The sequence below is a fragment of the Orbicella franksi genome, chromosome 6, assembly GCF_964199315.1.
Source record: "Orbicella franksi chromosome 6, jaOrbFran1.1, whole genome shotgun sequence".
NCBI classification, from domain to species: domain Eukaryota; kingdom Metazoa; phylum Cnidaria; class Anthozoa; order Scleractinia; family Merulinidae; genus Orbicella; species Orbicella franksi.
This window is the reverse complement of record NC_138150.1, coordinates 13,926,656-13,954,155: the sequence shown is the minus strand read 5'-3', so window position 1 is coordinate 13,954,155 and position 27,500 is coordinate 13,926,656. Positions and strand designations below refer to the sequence as shown.

The 27,500-nt window shown below is 39.4% G+C and overlaps 3 protein-coding genes across 3 annotated transcripts in view; 2 read left to right on the top strand and 1 right to left on the bottom strand.

The window, feature by feature from the left end:
* Window positions 1–6,946, top strand: part of LOC145489663 (DNA excision repair protein ERCC-1-like) — a 16,306-nt gene extending 9,360 nt beyond the window's left edge. The window contains exon 9 of the mRNA XM_081468694.1: window positions 5,832–6,946. Coding sequence (XP_081324820.1) covers window positions 5,832–5,912 — 81 coding nt within the window. The 3' untranslated portion in view covers window positions 5,913–6,946. The remainder of the gene's footprint in view (window positions 1–5,831) is intronic.
* Window positions 1–27,500, bottom strand: part of LOC145489657 (N-acetylglucosamine-1-phosphotransferase subunit gamma-like) — an 86,183-nt gene that overhangs the window by 36,851 nt on the left and 21,832 nt on the right. The gene's annotated exons all lie outside the window — the stretch shown is intronic.
* Window positions 8,950–23,771, top strand: LOC145489661 (soluble calcium-activated nucleotidase 1-like). Its single transcript, XM_081468691.1, has one exon. The coding sequence runs from the start codon at window positions 20,133–20,135 to the stop codon at window positions 21,270–21,272; it is 1,140 nt and encodes a 379-aa protein (XP_081324817.1). The 5' UTR covers window positions 8,950–20,132; the 3' UTR covers window positions 21,273–23,771.

Sequence of the window (27,500 nt, the reverse complement as noted above, 5' to 3'; positions counted from 1 at the left end):
TTTCTAACCGTTTTTTCAAAAACATGCCCGCTATTTTGGTGCAAAGTCTTTAACACGGTTTTCATAAATTCAGACATATATATATATATATATATATATATATATATATATATAAATAAATAAATCCTTACAGGAAGATCCTACATATAGGCATTTGGCTGTAGTTGAAAGTTGGTGCAACAAATGGGTCAGAAAAGGTGAAATTTCAGACCAATTAGCTAATTGGATAATTAACAAAAAAGCCAAACCAGGGGTCACCTTCGGTAATATTAACAGCCACAAAGCAGGGAATCCACTCAGGCTTATCACATCGTGTTGTGGTACGGCCATAGAAAATCTTTCAGCCTTCAGTGAATTTTACTTGCAACCGTTGGCTCGTAAGTTGCCATCTTTCATCAAGGATACGACCGATTTACTTAATAGAATTGAGGATCTTAACAGGAGTGGCCCTTTTCCCGAAGGCACCCTTTTAGTTTCTTGGGATGTTGTGTCAATGTTCCCTAACATAGATAATCAACTCGGTCTTACTGCAGTAAAGAAGGCACTGAATGCCAGAGAAAACCAGCTTCCATCCACTAATTGCATTTTAGAAGCAGTAGAAATTTGTTTGAAGAGCAATCACTCGGTTTTTAAGGAAAACTTTTTCCTACAAATTCATGGCACAGCCATGGGCCCAAAGAACGCCTGTAGTTACGCGGATCTTGCCATGGGGGAAATAGATTATCAAGCTAAATTTTCTGGCCCCATAAAGCCGACTTTATGGTGGCGATACCGTGACGATGTTTTTGATCTCTGGCAACAAGGCCTTCCTGCACTGCATGAGTTTACTGACTTTATAAATTCCCTATATCCTACCATTAAATTTGAATTAGTTTTTTCTGAACGCGAGCTTCACGTGCTAGATTTAACTTTACATCTCATCGGGGGTTTCATCCAGACAGACGTTTATTCAAAGCCAACTGATAGCCACTTGTATCTTCCACCATCAAGTGCTCACCCCAAACACGTTTTCAAGGCTATCCCTTATGGCATAGCAACTAGGTTACAGAGAAACTGCTCTGAACAAGTATTTCTTGCCGAGAGAACAACTGAATACAAGGGTTATCTAGTCAATCAGGGTTATCCCACAAAACTAGTGGAAGATCAATTTTCTAAAGCCTTAACTACGTCTAGAACTGACTTACTTAGAACTCGTGCCAAAGCTGAGAAGAAATTGTTTCCATTTGTAACAACATTTAATCCAAATTTACCTGATGTTGGTCGCATCATCAGAAAACACCTAGGTATTTTGGAATCCAACCCCAAATTAAAAGAATTTTCTCCGCCAAATTCCATCATAGCCTCTTTTCGAAGATCTAAAAACCTTAAGGAGTTGTTAGCGCCATCTCGTTATGGCTCCAACACTAAGATTGAAGAGGTTGTTGAGGTTAAGGGTTGCTTTAAATGCAAAAGAACAAGATGTGATCTCTGTCGCAACTACTTTGTTGAATCAAATTCTTTCCAAAGTTTTCAAACAGGCAAGAGCTATAAGATACGATTGAAACTTTCCTGTGATTCAAAAAATATCATTTATTTGGCTTCGTGTAAGAAATGTAACTTACAATACATTGGCTCTACAACAACAGATTTTAGAGTTAGATTTCGCAACCACAAGTCTGCTATGCTGACCAAGGAAAAGACTTGTGAGGTAGCGGTGCATTTCAACAGAACACCGCACGACTTAAACGACTTTTCTTTCCAGTGTATTGATCAAGTGCAGATAAATGCAAACAATACAAGTAACATCGAAAAGCTTTTAATCACTAAAGAGGCATATTGGAGTGCACAGTTGTTCTCTCTGGCACCTTTTGGCTTGAACAAACGTGAGGAATTCCACTCGAAAAAAAGAATAAACTACAATTAGCGCAAAAATAACTTGCAAATTTGGCGGTTATCTTAGTTCAGGTGTTCAAAGGCCCTGACCTTGGATCTTGTTAGCTTTGTTAGCGCTAGGTTTTCTCAGGGGCCCCCATCGGGGAATTTATTACATTATTGTTGTTTAAGGGCCCTGTTTAGGGCGCCTGTTGTGCCTTGCCGCGACATAGTTTCAAGGGCTTTGTTTGGGGATTTTGGGACCGCCTTTTTTGAACATTGAATATTTTACACGCGGGTCCCTTCACACTTTCGGCTGACTCGACGAATCGCGTTACTTTTTTGATATTAATCTTATTTGTATTATATTCGGTTATTTATTCTTATTTGGTTTGTGTCTTTTGAGTTTTGTACCGCATTGTCATAGTATCTCGCTTAGTAATCACCGATTGTTTATCATTGGTTAATTTTTTCATTTTCATGTGTTACCGCGCCCTGTTATGTAATCATCTTTGTAATATGATGTCATTTTTTATACTGTAAACTTATTTAAGGTTATTGTAATTTATTATTCACTTGCACTGCAACTGATGAAGGTCTTTGACCGAAACATTTATTTTTATTAAATTTTTAAACCTTTTTTTAGATTTCTTAGATTTTTTACTGTATATATATTTTTTTTCGCTCGAAGTTGTCCGTCCTCGTTTTCCACAATTGCCTATATATATATATATATATATATATATATATATATATATATATATATATATATATATATATATATATATATATATATATATATATATATATATATATGCATGTAAGAAGTATGAAAATGGGGTCTGATCGATCGCTGACAGCAGATGAGGAAACAGGTTGTTCCGATGCTTTGGTGGCAACAAACCATGAAATGGTAGAGTTCACAAGATTTTCAGGATATTTTAGTCGAGAAAACAATCATTTCAGTCGATCACATTCTTCAGAGAAGTAACGCCAATTGGATGAAAGTCGAAATGCATGATCAAGCATAGTTTCTAATAACCCACGTTTGTATAGGTCATCTACGTGGCTCTATTTTGTAATGTAGCAGGAGGCCAGTATTTGTGGGTTTAACATACACCTTAGTCTCAACATGTAGCTACATGAGTATGTTTGTTGAGCAGCTGGGAGCCCAAAAAAGGAAGTATGCTATTACTTTCCGTCTCCACGGTGAACTTAATAGAGGAATGACACTGGTTTAAAATCTCAAGGAAATTGTCTGCTGATGCTTTGTCCTGCATAATGGTCAGTATGTCATCCACAAATTTCTTGTAATATGTGGGCATCTTGCCTTCACGATCCAAGGTTTCTTCATTGCTGCACATAAAAACGTTGGCTAATAGAGGACCAAGGGGGGAGCCCATAGCAACTCCGTCAATCTGTTCATATAGCTGGCCGTTGAATGTGAAAAGTTGGTCCTTTGTTGCCGCTCTAAGAAGATCGACAAGGTCCAGCTTATTGAGATTAAGATGGTACACTTCATGAAACCAATTATTAATGAAAGCCTTGTCAGGGAGTAGTTGTATGGTCTCCTCCAGGAGTACATTGGTGAACAGGGAAGAAACATCATAGGAAACCAGAATATCTCTGTTGTTCATTGCCAATTTGTGGACCTATGATGTAGCCAATTTGTGGCTACATCATAGGTCATGAAATGTCAAGGGGCATGAGTGCACGTGTCGCATAAGCTGTCAAATTGCAAAAAGGTGAGACGACCTACTTCCATGATTTACTTGTTTGATCTAAATAAACGCCGGACTGGTTACTGGAAATGCGTATAGTTTATCAGAACACGAGACAATTTAGAATTAACTTTTGAGACCGTCGTCACTGAAAACGGATTTCAGAAACAAATCTGAAAAGCCAATGAAAATGGACTGAAACGGTGAAACTAAAAGGAGATAAACAAGTAGGTCAAAACTTCATTGAATTGAAACATATAGCAGTGGTAATTTTGTTAAATTATTTAAAAACAGAGGAAATGCTTAAGAATTGTAAAGCTAAATGACTAGGATGGTCTAGGATGTGTTTTGACTCTGCCAATTTACAGGGGACGGGAGCAGCACAGAAAAGGGCGGGAGGCGGGAGATGAAGGTACGGGAAGCAGGAGAGCAGGGTACAGGAGGCAGGAGGTTCTGACCCCCCTGTCCCCCCCCCCCCCCCCACTATCTGAGTTACTCGCTCGCTATCGTTGCCGAGATTTATTACAAATCGTAAGTAGACGGCACACAAGCCGATTCAATGACAAGAGTTGCATGAACAAACCCATTTGTAATCTGTAAAACCAATTTCCTACAGGAAAAAAAAATAAACATGTTATTTGCCAGCTTAGGGTCGGTCCTTATGGTGAGAAACTGTGACCTCAGGCTTGAAAATGCTGCCCTCAGCCTGCAGCCTCAGGCAGACCTCAGTCACAGTTTTTCACCATACGGACCTCCCAGCCAGCAAATAACATATATATAGCAGTAAGATAAAAGAAATCTGAAATCATTCGGGCCGTGCGAATTGCCGCCAAAAACATGACGTGGGCACTGAGCCGTGACAGCAGCACTGAAATATTCGACAGCCGGGGTTAAGTTAAAGCTCAGTTTTTCGTCTGAAAAAGAAGTGAAAAACCCAGCAATCGCTGTTCAGTACCTAGGACAAATTGAAAAGAAAATAGAGATGGCACAAATGAAGGTCATAAAACATTTTCTTTCAAAAATATGATTAAAATTAGTTATTTTATCTCCAGTGAATGTACGCGTAATGTAATTAGTTCTTTACGACATGCAACACAGTGCCTGGCTCGCACATGGAGGATTTTCGAGAATAAATAACTACAATGTATTTGGAAAAAAAATTAATAAAAGAAGATTTCTTTCAACAAAAGAAACAAACTTACACAATCTTTAAACTCGGCAACTGTAAGATGTTTGTGTAAATATTGAAAGTGAGATATAAAACTGGTGAGCTTATCGAGTAGGGAAGTATGAATAAATACATGCACTATTTCAAGGCTTCATTATAAAGCGAAACATTTGCAAAATATGTCAAGTTTAAGTTTGATTGTATTAATTTTATCACTTTTGAAATCACAAACGAAAAACCCAAACTACCGCAAAGGTTCAAAAAGTCGATGATAGTCCACATGCTTAGTCAGAAAATATTCTGAGCTTAAATCCGCGGGAAACTTCACAAAGTATCACAGGCTTGTGCTTGCAACGGTAACCAATCACAAGCTTCATCACGTTCAATGAATTCCACCCCTAGCACTGTGTTAGAGCCACTCAAAACTTGTCTTTTAACAAAATACACGTCAAACCTCAATCTAGTACCTTCAATGCCAGCAAACTCTTTTCTCATTTGGGTTTCTCATCTGTTTTTACATGCGTGATTGGGAATGTTTTTGATGTTTTTGATACTTTTTTCGAATTTGATATGGATGACGATGATTAAACTGTTCAAGTAACACAATACATTACGTGTATGTTTTTCTCAGTGAAATTGCTTTTCTTTAACAAAAGAACTTAAAACCGTGATTGCTTAAAATACAGTGAAATGCACTTTTTAGAACCCCAATTTCAAAATTTCTGCGGGGAGGCTCCCGGACCCCTCAATAAAAGGTTGCGGTCGGTCCCCCCCCCTCCTCCACGTTGCTCCTATAAAACCACCCCACGTCTTTTTATCAGCATTGTCTGCTGCCTATTCAAAGTTATTCTCCCTCTACTTCAAATTTTCGGGAGAACCCTGCAGGTGTCTTAAGTTACTATGAAGTCAGTGTTTGACCTCACCACTCAACATTTCATCATTCACCAACTGGAGAATGGGGGGGGGGGTGGATTGTTTCATTGCAACCCCAAACAACAGCTACATACAAGACTATGTTTTCTTAGACTAAGTTTAAAAAATATTCCTATAATCATTTTCTACATGCCCAATATTTATTTTTTGCCACTCAGGCCCAGAGACTGCATGATCTGATCCAGCTGCCATTTGTGGCTAAGAAATCAAAAGAAACAGAAGATGACAAGACAGTGTAACATCATGTTATTGCCAACCGCATCTTCCAGTTATAAATTAAAAACAAGAGATAGACAAGACATAGAGTCAATATACCTATAAAGCATGATCAGTTGCATCCACGTGATTGAAGTATAATCAATTTATTGTAATATTACTTACTGTCAGTAACAATGTTACAGTACAGTGCCACTGAATGTAATTTTGCGATGGTTTATAAGACTTAAAATACCTTATTATAGGAAATTAACAATGCATGTTAACGTGAATTTCAAAAATTTGCATTAATTTTATGTATCTTAATTTACCTCACTGTTAATTAAAATGACCTTAATTTGAATCATCGTTACTTTAAGACACCTTTATTGTCAGCAAAGCAACTTGGCTGGAAGTAAAGGCAGCGTTTCTACATGATACAGTGTCTGCTATAGTTGAAGATGAAATTCCCAGTGAACTTATTCGAAACGTTGACCAAACACCATCAAAGTTCGTACTGACTGATAACGTCCCGATGGCAGAGAAAAGTTCAAAGCATGTATCCAGAAAAGGAAGGGGCGCATTACAACCCTGCACCCATTCATGCCCTAGTTTGTATGGTTACCTTGTGTTTTTTGCTGGAAATAAAGAGCAAATTTTGTTGTTGGATGTTGTTGGTTTCTAACAAAATAAGTGCGAAAACTATCAAATTCGTGTCTTAATTGTGCAAACGTACCACACGGAAATTCGCGGTAATAAAAAGTTTGTAAACATAACTTTTCAGAAATTTGCGTTAATTTTTTAACACGTAAATTTTGTTCGCGTTGTTAACATGCTTCGTTATATTCCTATGATAAGGTAGCCAGAATAAACCATATACATTGTAGTTGTTTGGTGTATGAAATTACAGTATATAAATGCTGCACACTTAAAATAAATTTGAGATTAATTCCTGCCAACAACGCTCACTTGACAAAGGTGCCAGGACTGAGTTGAAAGCTTGTGACAGCTAAAAATATGAAGTCTGTTTCTGTATCTCATACGCAGTTTCAAATAAATTGTTCTATTTTAACATTGACTTTAATATCTTATGAATTAACATATCAGAGAGTCCCAGACTTGAAGGCTGAAGTGGTGCTTGTGGGTCTATACTCCTTGGTTGTATGCCGTACCCTTGCTCAAGAAGTGCTCTCTTTTCTATTTCCTCTCACACTCAGTTTGACTGCAACCTTTTAGCTTCGGTAGCCAATAGAAGAACAAAACCCCCAAGGTAAGAATGCCATGGATGCACTGACAATGTGGTGAGAGAAAGTAAAAAAAAAAATGACCTGACTTCTTTACCCCATTCCCCCAGTTTCAGTGCGCTTCCCAGTTTAATATCATTACCAAATTTTCCGTACCCTATTTATGACCTTATCATATCTATAACAAAACTGTCTATCATGATTGGTTCTCTGCACACCTATTTGTCATGTAATCGACCCTCGATCATGTGGGTGGCCAATTACAGGTATCCAATTACAACTTGTTGAAATTGGATACCTGTAACTGGATACCTTCACCATTTGCATGTCAATTATACGCGCTTTAATGGTTTTCTTAATATTTCCTACATTTATAGAAGGCGCTACTCACTTTTTTACTCAAAAGAAGTTCTCAAGAGGCTTGACTTTCAAAATTTTGTTCTTGATACAATTAATTAGTAATTGAACCCTGTGTCGTATTCAGGGAGTAATCATGCTCATAATTTCAAATCGGCCTCACACAGCGCACTCATCTGACTTTGAAATTACTCTCCCAATAACTCCCTAAATTGTACTCTGCTCAGTCTAATTACTACAGTCAAACCATCAGTTGCGACCACCTCTCGTAAGCGACCATGACCACTTTTAGAACTAAAAGTTTCAAACTTTCTTTTGTTTTTAACCTCCCTTAAGCGACCACCAGACATTATAGAGCGTAAATTGGATGATAAGGTGTTGTAATGTTATATCATTCCTGGGTAGTTCAAGAGACGGAAATTTCTCAATGGGAAATACTACTTTTTTCTCGAAATTGACTTTTCACATGAATGAAACAATTAAAAGTCTCTGCAGTTACCATACGCTAATGAGGCAAAATTTTGACCGACCGTATGGTCTAAGTTCTCGTAAGTGGCCACCTCCCTTAAGCTTCACATTTTGGGAGGTTCGACAGTATTACTAACCAAAATTTGATATCCTATTTTAGGTAAAGGTAAAGTCTGCATACGACTAGCCTGCGTAGCAAGCGTTCTTGCACAAAGAGCTTTTGCGCATTCTGACCGCGCATAATTATAAATTGGAGTGAGAACAAAAATTTGACGAAGCAGGGAGTGGAGGGGCAAGAGAGATTCCCACTTTTGCACCATCACCCCCTGTTTTGTCGAGTTTTTGCTCTCATGGCCAGAATGCAGAAATGCTCTTGTTTGGGAATGCTTGCTACTCAGGCTAGTATAGGACTAGGACTATTTCTACTCCCCCCTGGATGGGATTCTAGTCCATCACAGGGGTCACCCCCAGTATTAAATTCACCAGATGAGTACCCATTTGTACACCTTGGTGAAGAGAGGCATTGTGAGAGTTAATTGTCTTCCGTGGGGAGGAGGGTACTCCCTTATTTGGGCTATACGGTGATGTGCTGCTGGACAGGGTATGGTTTTTTTGGCCTCGTTGCCCTGAACATGGTATACAGTTTTACTCGCCTCTGTCCTAAACAGGATCAGAAGCTGTCGTAAAAAGGGTATAGTATTACAAGCCGAGAGACATTAACAGGCCATTACAAGGTCATCAATCACCACATCTCTTGTCACCATCAAATCATTTTCTTGGCAAGAATGCTATTGTTGTCGGTATCCTTAAATTTGAATTATTTTTCCACTTATCAGTATTATAACAAGCATGCATTGAAAGAATAGATCGTACCGGTAGGTCTAGTTTCTTTGTGTTTCTTTGTCCTACACAGGGTAGGGTTTTAGAGTATTTTTGCCCTAAACAGTGTCAGGATTTCAAACCCTCGGCAGCACCCCTATACCCAAATGTGGGTCAAGTACCTTCCCCCCCCCCCCCCCCCGGAGTGTCTTGCCCAAGAACACAACACAATGTTCCCGGCCAGGGCTCAAACTGGGACCACTCTCAAGCACACTAACCACGAGGCCACCACACCTCCACATTCCTATTTTAGACCTAACCCCTAAATCAATACCCTGTTTCAGACATGCCTTGTAAAGGCACAGTGAAGGGCTAAAAGGCATTGTGAAGGGCATTTTGATGAAAAAAGTAGCTTCTAAAAAACAAGCCCAATATTTCAACTCTAGAATACAAAAACTATATCCTATTAGTGACCAAAATGGTCGATATCGATACCCTATTTCTGACCAAAATGGCTAATTAAAAACCATACCCATTTTTTATAATCCTTTTTTAATTTATTTTTAAAATAAGTACTAGTGAGCAGTACACATCAACAGATTTTGTCCACTTGCTTTATTTCGTTTGATAACACACGTAATGTTAATTGTAGATGTTTGACATGTTTTTGCTGTTAATTAAAGGTATATACTTCATGGGTGAATGCCATAAGTGCACCGAGTATTCTTCTTCATGTAAACTACATTAAAGTATTCTATTTCATGCAAAGTACAGAGAAGAGTACAGTACAGTACAGTACAGTACAGAAGAGTAGAGCAGAGTAGAGTAGAGTACTGTAAAGTAGAGTAGCGTAGCGTAGAGTAGAGTAGACTAGCGTAGCGTAGGGTAGGGTAGCGTAGCGTAGATTTGCCTTGTGATGAAGGAGCCAAAGCCTTGCGATTAAACAGTCTGTATGACTCTAATGTACTCTACTCCACAGTAATCTGCTAAATGTAATCATAGTAACCTACTGTACTCTTCTCTACTAAGAGATCTACTGACATACTCTACTCTACTCCATATGGAACTTTTCCACTCGGTGTACAAGAAGCCGTAGAGGTCGTAGAGGAGCCGAAAAACTCTACGCTTTTCATCGATCATTTATTGTGCCAGGAATAAACTATACTGAAGTGATTAACAATGATCTTCTTTCCCTACTACTTATCATCTGTCCCTATCACTGACTGTGTGTCCCTATCACTGATTGTCTGTCCCTAGCACTGATCATCTGTCCCTATCACTGACTGTGTGTTCCTATCACTGATTGTCTGTCCCTAGCACTGATCATCTGTCCCTAGCACTGATTGTGTGTCCCTATCACTGATCATCTGTCCCTAGCACCGATTGTCTGTCCCTAGCTCTAATCACCTGTCCCTGTAATGTTTGCCCATTCTTTTTAGCCCTTATGGTTATTTTGGGCAGGCAGTACTCTATACTAATTTAATGTTTATTGTAATTATTTTATAAATTGTGAGTACAAATAAATGGTTGTTGTTGTTGTTGTTGTTGTTATCACTGAACAGCTGTCCCTAGCACTGATTGTCTGTCCCTATCACTGATTACCTATCCCTAACGGTGATCAGCTGTCCCTAGTACTGATTATCTGACCCTAGCACTGATCATCTGTCCCTAAAAGTGATCATCTGTCCCTAACAGGGATCATCTGTCCCTAGCACTAATCGTCTTTCCCTAGTACTGATAATCTGTCCCTAACACTGATCATCTGTCCCTATCACTTATCATCTGTCCCTAACAGTGATCATCTGTCCCTCGCACAGCTCAGCTGTCCCTAAAAGTGATCCTCTGTCCCTAACAGTAATCCTCTGTCCCTATCACTGATCTTCTGTCCCTACTACTGATCATCTGTCCTTATCACATATTGTCTGTCCCTACCAGTGATCATCTGTCCCTAGCACAGATCATCTGTCCCTAACAGTGATCATCTGTTCCTAACAGTGATCATCTGTCCTTGGCACAGATCATCCATACATCTGTCCCTAGCACAGATCATCTGTCCCTGACAGTGACCATCTGTCCCTGACAGTGATCATCTGTCCCTAGCACTGATCTTCTGTCCCTAGTACTGACTATCTGTCCCTAACTTTGATCATCTCTCCCTAACACTTATCTATCCCCAACGGTGATCATCTGTCCCTAGTACTGATCATCTGTCCCTAACTTTGATTATCTGTCCCTAGCACTGATCATCCGTACCTAACAGTGATCATCTGTCCCTATCACTGATCATCTGTCCCTAGTACTGATCATGTCCCTAACAATGATCATCTGTCCCTAACAGTGATTTATCTGTCCCTAGCACTGATCATTTGTCTCTAGCAGTGATCTTCTGTCCCTAATTCAATTAAATTTTGAAAAGAACTGCCTAAGAGGTACCAATTTTATACATTTGAAAACAATACATTACCTCCTGTCAAATTTCTACGGCTCGATACCCTTAAAGCTACCGCAAAAACTCCCGCTGTGCACGTTTTAAGGCTGAACACCCTTAATGGGTCCAAAACCTCTTTTTTAACTCCTGAAAGGTACTACGAGCATCCTCGTCGTTTTTAAATGGGTGGGAATTTCCATGGAATAACTCATTCAATTCTTCCTTGAATAGTACATCTTTTTTAGAAATGTCAAGCAATTTCAAGTATTATTTTAGCTCTGTAGTTCAAGACATTTTCAGCCTTGGGTATATTACAAAAACTCGATGTTTCTCCACTTACGTTGAACATATTCGTGCTCTAACCCCGACGTCAATAAATGTCCGCACAAATTATATTGGGTGGATGGATGGTTGGATGGATGGATGGAGAAATATGCGACTGGAGATTAACGAAAACATCAGCATTTGATGAAATCGAAGATCTTTTGATTGATTTGACAGACTGAGACTGTGCTTTTCGCTCTCTAGCTAGAATGTTGAGTTCTGTCTATGACCCACAGCAGCCCGAGATTTCAACTCAATGAAATTCGGTTGGTCTTTGTAAATGTGAGGATGAAGACACAATCACCATGCGTAATTTGTCTGTAGACGAAATATTGAAATGTGACGATGAGATTTTGGCTTTCTTTCCAGAACAAAGTCAGGAGAAAATTACAACAAAGGCATTGCAATTCAGGAGGCAAGGGATGTTTGATACAGCTATTGGTGACTTAGTCATGAGAGTATGTGCACAGTTGCTGTGTCTGCCTATCATGGCTGTAACATCTCTCAATTCTTTGCCGTGTGTTCCCTTCATCCCCGACAACCCACTATCCAGCAGACCTATCTACGTAGCCTATCATTATTACGGGGCAGGACACTACGATTCCACGAGATCATTAGTTAACACAACACTATGAACTGTATGCATAGAAAGAGAGTGAACAAAATTTATGCGGAGAAAATCATACACGGTATCTGGGAATGCGTTCTGAGAAATATTGAAAACAATAACTCAAAGGTTTTCGTATTTGCCAGATGTCCAAGGTTTGATTTATAAGATCCTCGCAGATATATAAACAATAGCCTCCACTAATTTGGCGAGGAACTGATATGATCGGATATTCGTCCGCGGATATTAACTGTTCCGAGACACGAACAGCTTTCCGAGAGCGAAGCTCGAGGAAAACTGTGAGCTTTGAGGTAAAGATAATGTCCAATGGACAAATATCCAAGCATATTTTCCGCGCAAAATAGAGGCTATTGTGTTTATTATCCTTCAAAAGGTTTTCAAATATCTCGCCCAATTTTGGAGCCTTTTGATGTAAAGTTTTTATCACTTTTGAATTTGTGTGGGCGTTGAAAATATTTTCATTCTGTTTAAAATGTTAAATTCTATTCAAACAGGCTCTTTTCTAGGGATGAAAACTAAGCGTGCGAAGGTAAATTCCAAAATTCGAAACTTTGGGAATATCACTTGGAGTATACTCTAGGTTATTCCACAGATTTAACTGGGAAATATTCCGAGTAACGTGATGAGTTTACACCAATAATCACGCGCGCGAAAAATATGAAAAAAAGCGGTAAATTAACATTTAAGCTTACATGAAATTAACGCGTTAACGACATCATGATTTAAAATTACTTTTTTGCGGTCTCGGGGTGTACGTAATAAGGATGAATCTAATGAGAAACAAGAACTGGAATGCCAGCTTGCCAAAGAAACGGGATGCAGTTGTGGCAGTAAAGAAGAGTCACGAAATAAAGCAGCATGTATCAACAAGGGAGGAAAGTCTCGCTGTCCTTGTTTTAAAAGAGGCCAAGCCTGCGATCGTGCCCTGTGCAAGTGTCGCTCCTATGGCAATGTTGAAGAGAAAAGCAACGGGAAGAAATTGACGCAATGGCGGTGCGGAGAAGCATTATGATGTAGAACTGACAAACAGTTTCTTGCTTAGACGTTACAGGGAGAAACAGAACAAAATGCCCGTGTTTTACTGCTGGTTTAGCATACAAAGACTGTAAGTGCTGCAACTGTAAGAATAGGTTTGGAATGAGTACTATCGACACTCCCACAAAAGGTAATAGCCAAGAAAAAAAGAGGAAGTCTACGCTATCTACTCCACCTTCTCTGAAAAGGCGTCGAGGAACTGAATATTAAAGGAGAATAACATTGAAAATATCGCGGGGAGGGTGGGTGGAGTCAGCTAGAGAACTGTGTTCTTGAAATGAGAGAAAATTTTATTTCCTCTTCTAATTTAGAACACACTAAAAAAATATATATGTACTCTATACAATTTTGTGATTGAAAGTGACTTTGCAAAATGCAATTCGTTCCGTTTCATCGGCCGCAAAAGCCTCGCACAGATCCATGGGAAACTAGCGTATATCAATAGAAGGACGGATGTTATATGGCGTTTGGCTAGTGGAGGATCGAAAAGCTAGTTTCAAATAGTTCAGTAAAAATGTCGGGGATGATGCTTCGAAGTAGCTTAGAGTTCTTAGAATTTTCTTTTATTCAGCTTAATATTATATCTCATTTGTTAATTGGATGCTGTACACAGTGAACAATAAGGTTGTCACGAAAAGTTGGAAAGGTTCAATTGTTATCACGTGAGAACTCATTCATCAACAGAGCCTGTTGGATCCTTAAGAACCCATAACTGAATTAAGTGGAGTATTTTGTATAGTTGCATTTTGCTGTGTTCAAGGAATATCAAAGTTCTATTTGAGAATCCAATTGTGTTTATTCATAAAGGTAATGCTTAAAGATTTAAGGGCGCGTCATCATTGTCGCTGCTATAATTGGTTTATAAATTAACTCTCCGGTTACCACTTAACTGTAACGTGTTTTCTTTTCTTTCACAACACTCCCACAATCCTTAAAGGGACAGACGATCAGAAGATCAGAAGATCAGTGCTTGGGACAGGCAATCAGTGCTAGAGACGGATGATGATGATCACTGTAAAGGGACAGATTATCAGTGATAGGGACAGATGATCACTGTTAGGGACAGATGATCACTGTTAGGGCCAGATGATCTGTGCTAGAGACGGATGATGAGTGCTAGGGGCAGATGATCAGTGCTAGGGACAGATTATCAGTACTAGGAACAGATGATTACTGTTAGGGACATATGATCAGTGACAGGGACAGAAGATCAGTGCTAGGGACAGATGATCACTGTTAGGGACAGATGATCAGTGACAGGGACAGAAGATCAGTGCTAGGGACAGATGATCACTGTTAGGGACAGATGATCAGTGACAGGGACAGAAGATCAGTGCTAGGAACAGATGATTACTGTTAGGGACATATGATCTGTGCTAGAGACGGATGATGAGTACTAGGGACAGATTATCACTGTTAGAGACAGATAATCTGTGCTAGAGACGGATGATGAGTGCTATGGACCGATGATCACTGTTAGGGACAAATGATCAGTGCTAGGGACAGATGATCAGTGACAGGGACAGGTGATTAGTGCTAGGGACAGACAATCAGTGCTAGGGACAGCAGATCAGTGAAAGGGACAGGTGATTAGTGAAAGGGACAGATGATCAGTGACAGGGACAGGTGATTAGTGCTAGGGACAGACAATCAGTGCTAGGGACAGCAGATCAGTGAAAGGGACAGGTGATTAGTGAAAGGGACAGATGATCAGTGACAGGGACAGGTGATTAGTGCTAGGGACAGACAATCAGTGCTAGGGACAGCAGATCAGTGAAAGGGACAGGTGATTAGTGAAAGGGACAGATGATCAGTTATAGGGACAGGTGATCAGTGCTAGGGACAGACAATCAGTGCTAAGGACAGATGATCAGTACTAGGGACAGCTGATCACTGTTAGGGACAGGTGATCAGTGATAGGGACAGGTGATTAGTGCTAAGGACTGACAATCAGGGCTAGGGACAGCTGAGCAGTGATAGGGACAGGTGATTAGTGCTAGGGGCAGACAATCAGTGTTAGGGACAGATGATCAGTGATGTGGACAGATGATCAGTGATAGGGACAGGTGATCAGTACTAGGGACACAATATCAGTGCTAAGCACAGATTATCAGTGATAAGGACAGGTGATTAGTGCTAGGGACAGACAAACAGTGTTAGGAACACACAATCAGTGCTAGGGACGGATGATCAGTGCTAGGGACACACAATCAGTGATACGGACAGATGATCAGTGATAGGGACAGGTGATTAGTGCTATGGACAGACAATCAGTGCTAGGGACAGATGATCAGTGATAGGGACACACAATCAGTGCTAGGGACAGATGATCAATGCTAGGGACACACAATCAGTGCTAGAGTCAGCTGATCAGTGATAGGGACAGGTAATTAGTACTAGGGACAGACAACTTGATCAGTGCTAGAGACAGCTGATCAGTGATAGGTACAGGTGATAAGTGCTAGGGACAGATAATCAGTGCTAGGGACAGATGATCAGTACTAGGAACAGAAGATTAGTGCCAGGGATAGGTGATCAGTGATAGGGACAGGTGATTAGTGCTAGGGACAGACAATCAGCGCTAGGGACAGTTGATCAGTGTTAGGGACACACAATCAGTGATAGGGACAGATGATCAGTGATAGGGACAGATGATCAGTGATAGGGACAGGTGATTAGTGCAAGGGACAATCAGTGATACGGACAGATGATCAATGCTAAGGACACACAATCAGTGATAGGGACAGATGGTCAGTGATAGCGACAGGTGATTAATGACAGGGACAGACAATTAGTGCTTGAGACAGATGATAAGTAGTGGGACAGAAGATCATTGTTAATCACTTTAGTGTAGTCTACATGAAGAAGAATACTTTAATGTAGTTTACATGAAGTAGAATACTCGGTGCACTTATGGCATTTGCCCATGAAGTATATACTTAATTACTAGTAATAATCAGAGATTATGAGAGTGCGTTTGACGCACACTTTAATATATATGTACCGTAAATAAATGATTTCACTAGCTGACTTTCAACCTTTGTCTATTGCTAAAGTCAACATTTTTCAGCAGCAACCGATGTTTTACAGTCAGATACATTGTATGCATAGTGTAAAAGTCCATGCTAGTGAAGAGGTCACGATTTGTTGATACGTTGCGTGACGCCGCCAGTTTCTGTAGACTCTCAAGTTTCATATAGAATATTTAAATTACGTACATTAGGGTCGGGTCGCACTAGTGGACAAAATTGTTTTTGTTGTGACAAAATTTCAGACAAATATCTGTTTCCGGCAAAAAAAATTTTGTTATGTTTTTAGGGTCGCACACAATTTGCATTCCTGTCATACACGCATCAATGTGTCAACAAAAGGAAACTTTCTCGCTCCCGCTAAAAGTGTCACGATGTCACGCTATATTAAACATTTAGTGCATGATCATGGAACCACGAGGTGCAGCTTTCGCTTTTGTTGGAGTTTTATTGCTTTTAAATTCTGCTGTTCGTTGGTCCACTTGTCATCTTTCTTGGACTGGTTGGACTGACTTGGGAACTGGCTCTCAAAAGTTTCTTCTCCAAGTGAAGCCGGTGAGGAGATGCCGCCGCTTGAGCCATGACTGATTTGATAAGGACCGAGTGTTGGTTGACTCAAGTTGACTTCTTGCTGACCAAAATAATTTCTTGTATCTGGAGTCATCGCTCTTAATGGCATATAAAAGCACTGGAACTCGCATATGGCCAAGCGGGATCCATCTTCGTAGCCAGTCTCAACAAGATTGGCGCCAAATCACAAGTAAACTTGATTTTACCGCGTTTTTCATTGACTGTTTGCGTCACGAGTGACAGTCTAATAGCTTTTTTGATTTTTTTGTGACATTTTGGCGAGGTCCAGAGCTTGGCAATTTTAAGTGCCGGCAGCTTTGAACATTTAGTGCATTCCGCTCATTATTTAGAATGTCTGACAAATCGGTCGCACGGGAAAAACCTACCTGTTGACAGATTTTTTTGTAAAACAAACAACTTTTTGCGACCCGGGCCTTATTCTAAGCTAGCATTTGCAATCGCGTGCTCGTTTCGCGTGCTCGTTTATCCTAAACAAACTCCGTGCAACTAATTCGAGTATTTCCCCTGATGAATAAAGTAGTGTTATGGATCTTGCCTTCAGAGTACTTTTCCACCGATTCCAAACAATAAAATTTCGACTGGATAAAGACTGAGCTATCTGTCGCGACTGGAACTAATCAACAAATGCAATCCGAATGTAACTGTTCCCACGGTTATCATCCCAAAGCCAAGTCGTGTTAATAAACAAGGACAATTCCCACAGATTTCGATATATGCTACCGTCGAAGCGTTAAAAATTCGCCAAAATCTAACGCTGAGAGCACATAATAGCGAAGCGTACGGTGACTGAATGAAAAGAAGTCAAAGAAAGATCCATCGGAAAGACGAGCTCACATGGCCTGTTCACTATGGTTGGCGAAATGGTGCAAAATTCACAAAGTTTATATTCATTCACATTTAATGTTGTTATTATTATTCACGAATATATTTATTCACATTCAACAACTAAATTTATATTCAAGAAATATACTAATTCACATTTAACGACGTATTTCGTATTCACGAATATATTTACTCACATTTACGGGATGTATTCATTCACATTCAACGGTTTATATTCATTCACATTCACGATCGAAATATTGGTTCAACATGGTGCAATATTAATTCAACATTTTCTGCGCACCGTCTTCGCGCATCATTAGGTCCCAGATCACGCTCTACAATTTCTGAACGCAATATGGCGGACGAAGGAAGCCTTATTATATGAAGGGGTAGAACAAAGACCAAAGACCCCAAACACAAATGTTACATTGGCAGGAACTTTCGATCTCCTACAAGAGTGCGAAGGGGAATGGAACACCGCGGAAGTAGGATTGAGAGAGAACATCCAAATAAGGCTCGAGTGTAGCTCTCCAGCAATTACTACCTTTCGTCAGTATCATAGGGCAGCGCTGAATGAAATACTGGGAAATATATGTCTTTTGCATGGAGAATGGATACGACACGACTCATCAAACTGCACAAACCTTGCAGTGTATTCTGTGACCAGCCCTGAGGTCTTCCGAACTCGATATTCAATATCGGAGGTAGTTCTTGGGGAGCAGAGATGGCGCAGTGGTGACCCTCGCCTCCCACCAGTTTGACCCGGCGATGAGTTTGTGGTTGGTTCTCGCCTTGCTCGAGGGTTTTATCCGGGTGCTCCGGTTTTCCTCCCCTCACAAAAAAACAGCATCTCCAAATCCCAATTCGACCAGGATAGAGGGTCTGAATGAAAGCCCGCTCTTCCTCTCTAAATATTTTAATTCTAATTTTTATTTTCCTTCTGCAACAAAGATCGTCGGGTTTCACGTGGACAAAGCTCAAATGCTTCTTGTTTCAAGGTGGACATTGAAACGTCGTATTGTGGAGTACGGGCTTCTCGATGATTTCGCATGAGCAACTAGACAATCTCGTAGAACGTTTCATGATGAGTGATCAGTCAACGGGATGGAAGAGGGAGAGTATTGGCCATGTCGACCCTGGAGACTCTAGAATCAGCTGGGCTGTCGTAAGACACCCTCACATTTTCACCCCTATGACCACTTCGCACCCTTGATGGCCATTCAAACCTTTGCGTCGCTGAGGGAAACAAATCTAGGACAATGCTACAGTTCTGTTATTAGTAGAACATTTAAACAAAAAAAACCACAACAACAACGCTAGTATAGTTTTTTTTTTTTACATTGTTTTAGGAGTACCTTGTTAAAGATTAAAGGTTAATTAAAGGAAAATCATCAATACCCCCATGTATGACAGTAACCAGGCTATGGTGTCCGTCAATATGCCACAAGCTATTTGGAGCAGCCACAGAATACGCTCTCCTAGAAATTACGACAGCCCAACGGATTCTAGAGTTTCCAGGGTCAACGCGGTCAATACTCTCCCTGATTCCATCCCGTTGAACTCTGAGACCTATAATGATCGAAGATGTCCGGTCACCAAGGAATACCCGAGCAAAGTCCCATGATCACTCATAAAACGTTGTACGAGATTATCTACTTGCTCATCCGAAATCATCGAGCAGTCTGTTATCTCCTCTAGCCCATGTAATGTTTATGTTCAGTTGTGTATGTTTGGGGTCGTTTGTCTTTGTTCTACCCCTTCATATAATAAGGCTTCCTTCGTCCGCCATATTGCGTTCAGAAATTGTAGAGCGTGAGCTGGGACCTAATGATGCGCGAAGACGGTGCGCAGAAAATGTTGAATTAATATTGCACCGTGTTAAACCAATATTTCGATCGTGAATGTAATGAATATAAACCGTTGAATGTGAATGAATACATCCCGTAAATGTGAGTAAATATATTCGTGAATACGAAATACGTCGTTAAATGTGAATTAGTATATCTCTTGAATATAAATTTAGTTGCTGAATGTGAATAAATATATTCGTGAATAATAATAACAACATTAAATGTGAATGAATATAAACTTTGAGAATTTTGCACCATTTCGCCAACCATAGTTCACATACTCACATGTTCGCCACATGTCTTATCACATGTCTTAGCATTAAACGGTACCAGTTTACTGGCCGTGACATGCCCCCTGCAAAAATCAAGCGGGGTGGCCATTTTGGTGTCCTTACAGGAATGTGGCTTTTTCGGCCCATAACCATGCACAGGGCAACCAACTCTGGAAAGCCATAGGTCAAAATTAGGATTGCGTTCCACCTCGTCGAACGCAAAAACTAGTGCCAGGCCTGTTTTTTGTCTCTGTCTCTCTCAGTTGTGTGAGGCCTGGTAGCATAGCATAAACTCAAGTGCAAAGAAATTCGTGTAAGTTACTGAGCCGGAGTATTGGCTCGTTCTGTTCTTATGGATTGATTGCGATTTTCGGGTTAGATCTGTAAGCCTAGTATGCCTTCGTACCGCAGAACCGCTACTCAAAGCGATATGCAGACCGTGGTTCGTAAATGCGCTTTGATAGGTATCGTTATTAGCTTCGTTATTGGATTAATATACTGGTGGATGTCAGGCGAGGGCGAAGTGGATTCCCTCGGTAACAATCAAAGCATCGACTTTTATCACAGGGCTGCATTCGTTAAGGAGTACAACAAAACATATCCTTTGACTCGTCCAGAGATCACAGCAGAGGGAAAGAGGTTTAGAATCGGGGTGATTGCAGATCTTGATGAAAACTCGAAATCATCTTCAAAGGCGAACACATGGACAAGTCACTTCAAGCGAGGGTATTTAACACTTCATCGCAATGGCCAGGTGTCTGTGGAATGGGATAAAGATCTAGCTGTGCTATCTTCTACTTTGTCCCAAAAAGGACGGGGCATGGAACTATCGGAGTTGATAGTTTTTAACGGGAAACTGTACGCTGTTGATGATCGAACCGGAGTAGTTTTTCAAATTCAGGACAAGCACACTACTGCGTGGGTGATTTTACCCGATGGAGATGGCACAGAAGCGAAGGGTTTTAAGGCAGAGTGGATGGCTGTCAAAGGCAAAACTCTTTACGTCGGTGGCCTTGGAAAGGAGTGGACAACAACAGAAGGAGTGTTCCAAAATCACAACCCACAGTGGGTTAAGAGCATTGGCCCCAATGGAGATGTGGTCCATCATAACTGGGTGTCCAGATATGAGGCCTTGCGGGGGGCCTTGGAGATTCAGTACCCTGGGTATGTAATTCACGAGGCAGCAAACTGGAGTGACAAACACAAGAAGTGGTTTTTCTTACCAAGAAGAGCTAGTCATGATTCGTACAATGAAAAAGATGATGAACATCGGGCGACAAATGTCATGATAACCTGTGATGAAGACTTCACAAACTTCCACGTGCGCACCATAGGAGAACTCAACTTGACTCACGGTTTTTCTTCTTTCAAGTTTATCCCTGGTACAGATGATAAGTTATTTGTTGCTCTGAAGACAGAAGAAGACAGGGGTACCATTCGTTCATACATTGTTGCTTATGATATTAATGGAAGGATGATCATGCAAGAGACCCATATTGGTGATAATAAGTTTGAAGGAATTGAATTTTTATAAAAACCGCCAGAATGTATATATTTTAAGATATCCCTTCTTCAGTTACATGTATATTATGTACAGATCAATTCTAAGCTTCAACATCCCTCTCCCCCCTCCCCCCCTATTCCCACCCCCTCGGGCATTTGAACTTTTGGAGATTTTATTCCACAGTGTGAAAAATTTGTGATACTAGGCACGTTTAGCAACTGAAAGCAATACCTTCAATGAATTACATTTAATATTGTTTGAGAGTGGTTGTACATTTTACAGCATTTGTTTATTCACTATTCAATAGCAGTTCATGCTCTGAGGACAACAACTATTTTATGAAAAAGGCAAGATCAGCGACTGTAACTTTCTACACATTGACTAGCAAATGATTTGACTATTCAAGCTTTAGAACCTAAAAATCACACAACACAAATACGCTCTAGTTTTTAAACATACCTTCAAAAATGCTGCAAAGCTTTAGCAGCCCTTGGCTTGTCACCCATCCGCTAACAAAAGTGACTTCTTTTCCTTTAAACTTCTCCATACCTGGAACAACCATGTGTATTCTGCTGGAAAGACTTGACACTTCCAGTTGAAATTCCCCACCCCACCCAGGCAAGGTTGAAATCACCCACCCCTGGGAAGTCTTTGTCAAATTCCTATTAGGACAGTCAAATGTCTGTGGGTTGCCTAGGGGGTGGGGGATGTTGAAGCTTTGAATTGATCGGCACATTATCAAGTCTACAGGATCAAACCTTCCTATCTGAAAAACACATGACACACAACCAAAAGTCAACCATGGTCAGCGCCAACCAAAAGACACGTGGGCTCTGGGAACGAGATTGCCATGTTTACAAACCCCCCTCGAATGACACGTTTCAAATTAACATAGAAAACGCTACGGTAAATGTTTTGAAAGTTACTTCGAAAATACTTTACAATGAATTTAAACGCAAAAAGCAAACGGCGCCTTCTGCTCAAAAGAAAATAAAACTAAAATATCCAAATCTTTCTCTGGAATGGAAAGAAATTTACTCTCTTCCGTTTACGGTCACACATGATACAAAAACTAGGGAATTTCAGTACAAGCTGTTAAATAACATTGTTTTTACAAATGAAAAATTATTCAGACTTAAAATGATTGACTCTTCTCTTTGCGCCTTTTGTCAAACGGAAGTCGAGTCCCCTGGGCACTTATTCTTTCATTGCAATGTAACAAAATCTTTCTGGCAGTTGCTTTGTTCCTGGATTTCTGAAAAAAAAAAAAAGGTAATCTCGACATCCTTAACGCTAGAAAATGTTATCTTTGGAGTATTCAATGTCGCAGAAGACTTTCATATTCTAAACCATATTATTTTATTAGCTAAATATTATATTTATAACTGTAAATTAAATATCATACATCCTTCTCTAAAGGTCTTCATAGCCAAGGTTAAGGTGGTATGGTACCCTCAATATGGACCAAACAGTTTGTTTAAATATGGTAAAGAAAGATCAATTGTGTGCTATTGCACTCAAGAAGAGAAATTAAATTTCTAGAGTTTTACTCAAAATGGTTGCTATGGAAACCAGCCACAGCCTTTTGAAGTAGTGTTTTATAGTATTGACGCCAACACTTCCTGCTCTTTTACAAAACAAGAATTGACTGTCAAATAAGCATATCATGTAAGTTTCTGTTTTGTTCTGTGATATGAACCTAAGTTTTGACAGTTAACTCTTATTTTCAGTGCTTTTTACAGCTTTATTTGGAAATAACCTTATTTTTTACCACACCTAGTGGACAAATCATCTCATGTCACGTGACAGACCTTAAAATGTTACGATTTTTTTGGTTTATATCATCACGACATTATTGGTCTTTGATGAGCCCAAGTTTCAGAAATTCTACTTAAAAACCTTGCAAAGTAGAAAGGTTGGCGCGAAGTCAGTCGGTACAAAAGTAAACTTTTGAGAAAAATGCACTTTAAGTTTCTTACACGAAGTATTAAGCATTTAACGAGCCACAAATAGTTGCGGGGTGCAGATTGGATCTCGGGGGAGGGGGTGCAATGGTTGTTCTAGTTTGTAAAAAGTTACCGCAGTTGTGGGAAATATTCCTTGTCATAAGGGAAATGAATGAGCCTGTGATGGCAATTTGAGGCAAAGCTTTTCACAAATAATTATACCAATCGAGTTGTGCATGTCTCAAAAGTTTTTTCTAAATAGTTTCGTTCATATAAGTTAAAAATAATCTATATTTTTGGTCACGTTCTTATAGTAAACAGTCGTTGCTATGGCCGTTGCCACGTGAAAAAACTTATACCACTGTGCACTTTCCTTAAATTTCACACTCATCTGGAAGGAAATTCGGCAAGATCGTTTCAAAATGTTTTTGACAAGTCCTCAAGGGTCTTAAGTCTTGTATTTCCAAGAAATTGAATTTTTCATGAACATCGCCATATTTTAGGGTACCATACCACCTTAAAGCAACTTGCCAGATTGAACAGAAAATTGCAGCTAACAGCAATAAATTGGTAAAACATTATAAAACATAGGCACGCAAGGCGTGCAAGAGTTATTTTTTGTGTGAAGTGTTGGAGATAGAGGCATTCATGGTACAGTAATGATTTGGTTAATTTGACAAGTTTTTTGGTTGCGATGTTACATCGGTCATGGTAAGATAGCTAAATAGTAAGCCATAAAATGTTTGACTGAACAAACTACAGTAATCTGACAAGTCTCCAGATTAATGTAGATACCATCTTATTTTCTAACAGGCAATTTGATTCGTTCTTTGATACAACCCGCACTGTGATTGGTGTGACACGCGCATATGCATAACTCCCTCACTCACCGATCACATAACCCTTCCAACCCCCAAGAGGAATTTTTGCTCAAAAATACTCAAGTTAATTTAGAGACCTTTTCGCATTTTATACGAGTTGTAAGTTTACCTTTGTTACACAACACAACACAACACAACACAAGTTCACCGAAAATAGAAAGAAAGAGAAAAAACCTCTGACACGTTGAAAGTCTGATTTAATTAAATAGCACTTTAACTTGGTGCCACGCAGTCTTCAAAGAACATTTGAACAGTTTTCATACTTTTTAGCTTTAAAAATATCGGACTGAAATGAATGTAATCAAATAAAACTATTAAACTGCTACTGCAGAGACGTAAAAACCGTCCAGAAACGAAAGCTTCTTTTTTGTTTAATATCCTGGAAACAATAGCCGATAACTTGTCAGCTCTAATTGAATTTACTCCCATATAAAAAACAAAAGTGTCAAGTTACATTTGTAACTAAAGATAGCAAAAATCTCGTGGGAAAGAGTGGTGACGATTCGTCCTCTCTAATTGAATTTACTCCCTTGTGAAAAACAAGAGTGTCAAATTACACTTTGTAACTAAAAAAACAAAAATATCTCGTTATATTTGCATACAACAAGAACAAAACAATCGTTACCCGCACTTACTATTGTAAACGTTAGAACTGTTTCAAATTTTAAGTCTCGTCCCCTCTAAAACATGTCCTAAGAACTAGAAGCGACGATTCGTGACCTCTAATTGAATTTACTCCTTGTGAAAAACAAAAGTATCAAGTTACCTTTGTAACTAAAAATAAAAATATATCGTTGCATTTGCATACTAACTCACGAACTGTTTCAAACCTCAAGGCTCATCTCGTTCATTTAACTAAAATCCTCAGCCTAACCCACAGAAAATGTCGAAGTAAACCCAATACATGAATACTTCCTCTTTTATAGAAGAATAAATATGGCCGTTCTGAACTCTATCGGGATCAAATCTTCTCCCATACCATTTACCTTTACAACAAGAAATTTGATTGGCTGTTTATAGTAGATCCAGTCTGATTGGTGTGACATACATACATCTCTCACTCACTCACTCACTCACTCACTCACTCACTCACTCACTCACTCACTCACTCACTCACTCACTCACTCACTCACCCATTGACCCGTCCATAACATACCCGACGCGCCGACTAAGAGGTATTTTTTTTACAAAAAAATAACTCAAAAATGGAACAAATTTCTACCTTGCTTCAGTTAATTTAGTTTATGTTTTGTGATAATGTATGTAGAGATCTATTTATATTAACATTGTAATAGGTTTCTTTACCTCCCCTTTTCTCCCTTTTTTTTTCTTTTTGTATGTGTATCCCTTTTTAATGTAAAATTGTAAAACTAGCATCACAGTATCTCTTTGCTTGTCCATTGCACAACTTACAAATAAAAACAATAAAATACAAAAAAAAATGTTTTAAACCAAGGCACGCATGCGCCGTGAAACCGGAACTCCTAAAATCTTGGAGTCTGGAAATTGATTATTCTAGAGCTCCGTGTCTTGGCGCTGACCAAAAGACACGTGGGCTCTGGGAACGAGATTGATCTATCCTCAGTCGTGCGCAGGGCGGAAAAAGGCCACATATAAGCGCCCTGGTCGTGCTTGTCCGCCACAAAAGAGAAAAGCACCACAAAAATACTACGAATATAATATGTTTTGGAATGATCAACATTGAACAGATTGACAGCTGAATTGACAGGTTTACAAATTGGTCAAGTGAAACTCAATTTGTCCTAAAATAAATTAATTTTGGTTTTGATTTAATTATATATATTACCGTTTCTGTTTTTTATTAATCAGGTAGCCTTAATAGCGTGACCAAGATATGAAAGTTGTTTAACAGCATTGTTCATGACACAATGGACAGTGTGTTTTAATAAGCGTCGAATGTTGTCCTTCAGTAGCACATTTAATCTAGTGTTCTTTGGAGCGAGGCCTTAAACTGTTCTAAGCTTTCGCTGATCCACGACATCATAAGTGATAATGCCGTGGATCAGCGCCGAATGTACATTTTAACTATACAGAGTAGTTTTACAGTCTCACCTGAAAGAAAACTATCGTATTTTAATCAATGCAAAACACGGCAAAATGATTAAAGCATTGCTTACAGATAAAAGCCGAGATAAGGCAAGGATAATTGGAACTACCTACGTAAATACTGTATTGTTTAGTTAACAAATATTGATCATGTATGTTTAGTTTATACCACTTCAAGTTGGCAAACGTTGGCTTAAACTAACTAAATTACCTGCGTGAAACTTTTCTCGTTTTTCCATCTGAACAAGAAAAGGTCATATTTATTCAGACTATTGGTTGAAGTTGTTCATTCAGTAACAACAGTAAAGCGTATGGGCCGCGGGTAGTCTAACAGAATCACTTTACATTCACACGGAGAAGAACACGTAACTGAACCAGTATGCCGAAGACAATCGACAAGGCAACATGTTTCGTTCTGTTGACAAAATTTGCAGGTCGGAAATACAGTGACGAGGAGAAGTTTGCCAGACTTCTGGAAATCTCGTCCTACAAGCAAGAACTGGAAGGACTTTATCGAAAAACCTCAATACGACACAGGGACCAAGCAACCTTGAACGTGCTGTTTCAAATTCTCCAAGTGCAAGAAGTTGGGAGTATCGAACAATACCATCTCAACGGATTGGTTTTTAAGGTTCACGTTTTAGAAGATACAGAGCTTTGACATTCTAAATGACAAGGAATTCAACTTCCAACGTAATTTTGACAAATAGAATATTAATGTTAATAATAATGAAGTCGATTGTGATATCATTTTTAACATAGTATACTGATATATTTACAACAGATTTAGCTGCATGTGCTAGACAGCTCAGTGAAATGAAACTAATGCGGCATTGATCCAAGGCCATACTTTCCGATGTAGTCACTTGCGTTGCTCTGTTTTGAACCACTTTGAAAGTTGATATAGGAAATCGCGACCTCTTTTTCAAAATCGACTACAACTCGATACAACACTGACGAAAATGGAAAACGCGAAAAACTACTCAAGTTCAAGAACGTTACGTTACACCGACTACCGCGCTGTTGTGTCTTCAAAACTCAAACAAAAGAAAACAACTTAAAAAGAATTTATCCACAATATTTGTTTAGCTCAAATAAATCATGAAATTGTAAATTGGTATAATAGAACCTCTTTGATACGGATAGCCAAGGGCTATCTTTAAAACGGGGAACGGGGAATCGGGGAATAGGAATGGGGAATAGGAATGGGGAATGGGGAACGGGGAATCTTTAAAATGGGGAATCTTTAAAAGCGGGAATCTTTAAAATGGGGAATCTTTAAAAGCGGGAATCTTTAAAATGGGGAATCTTTAAAAGCGGGAATCTTTAAAATGGGGAATCTTCAAAAGCGGGAATCTCTAAAA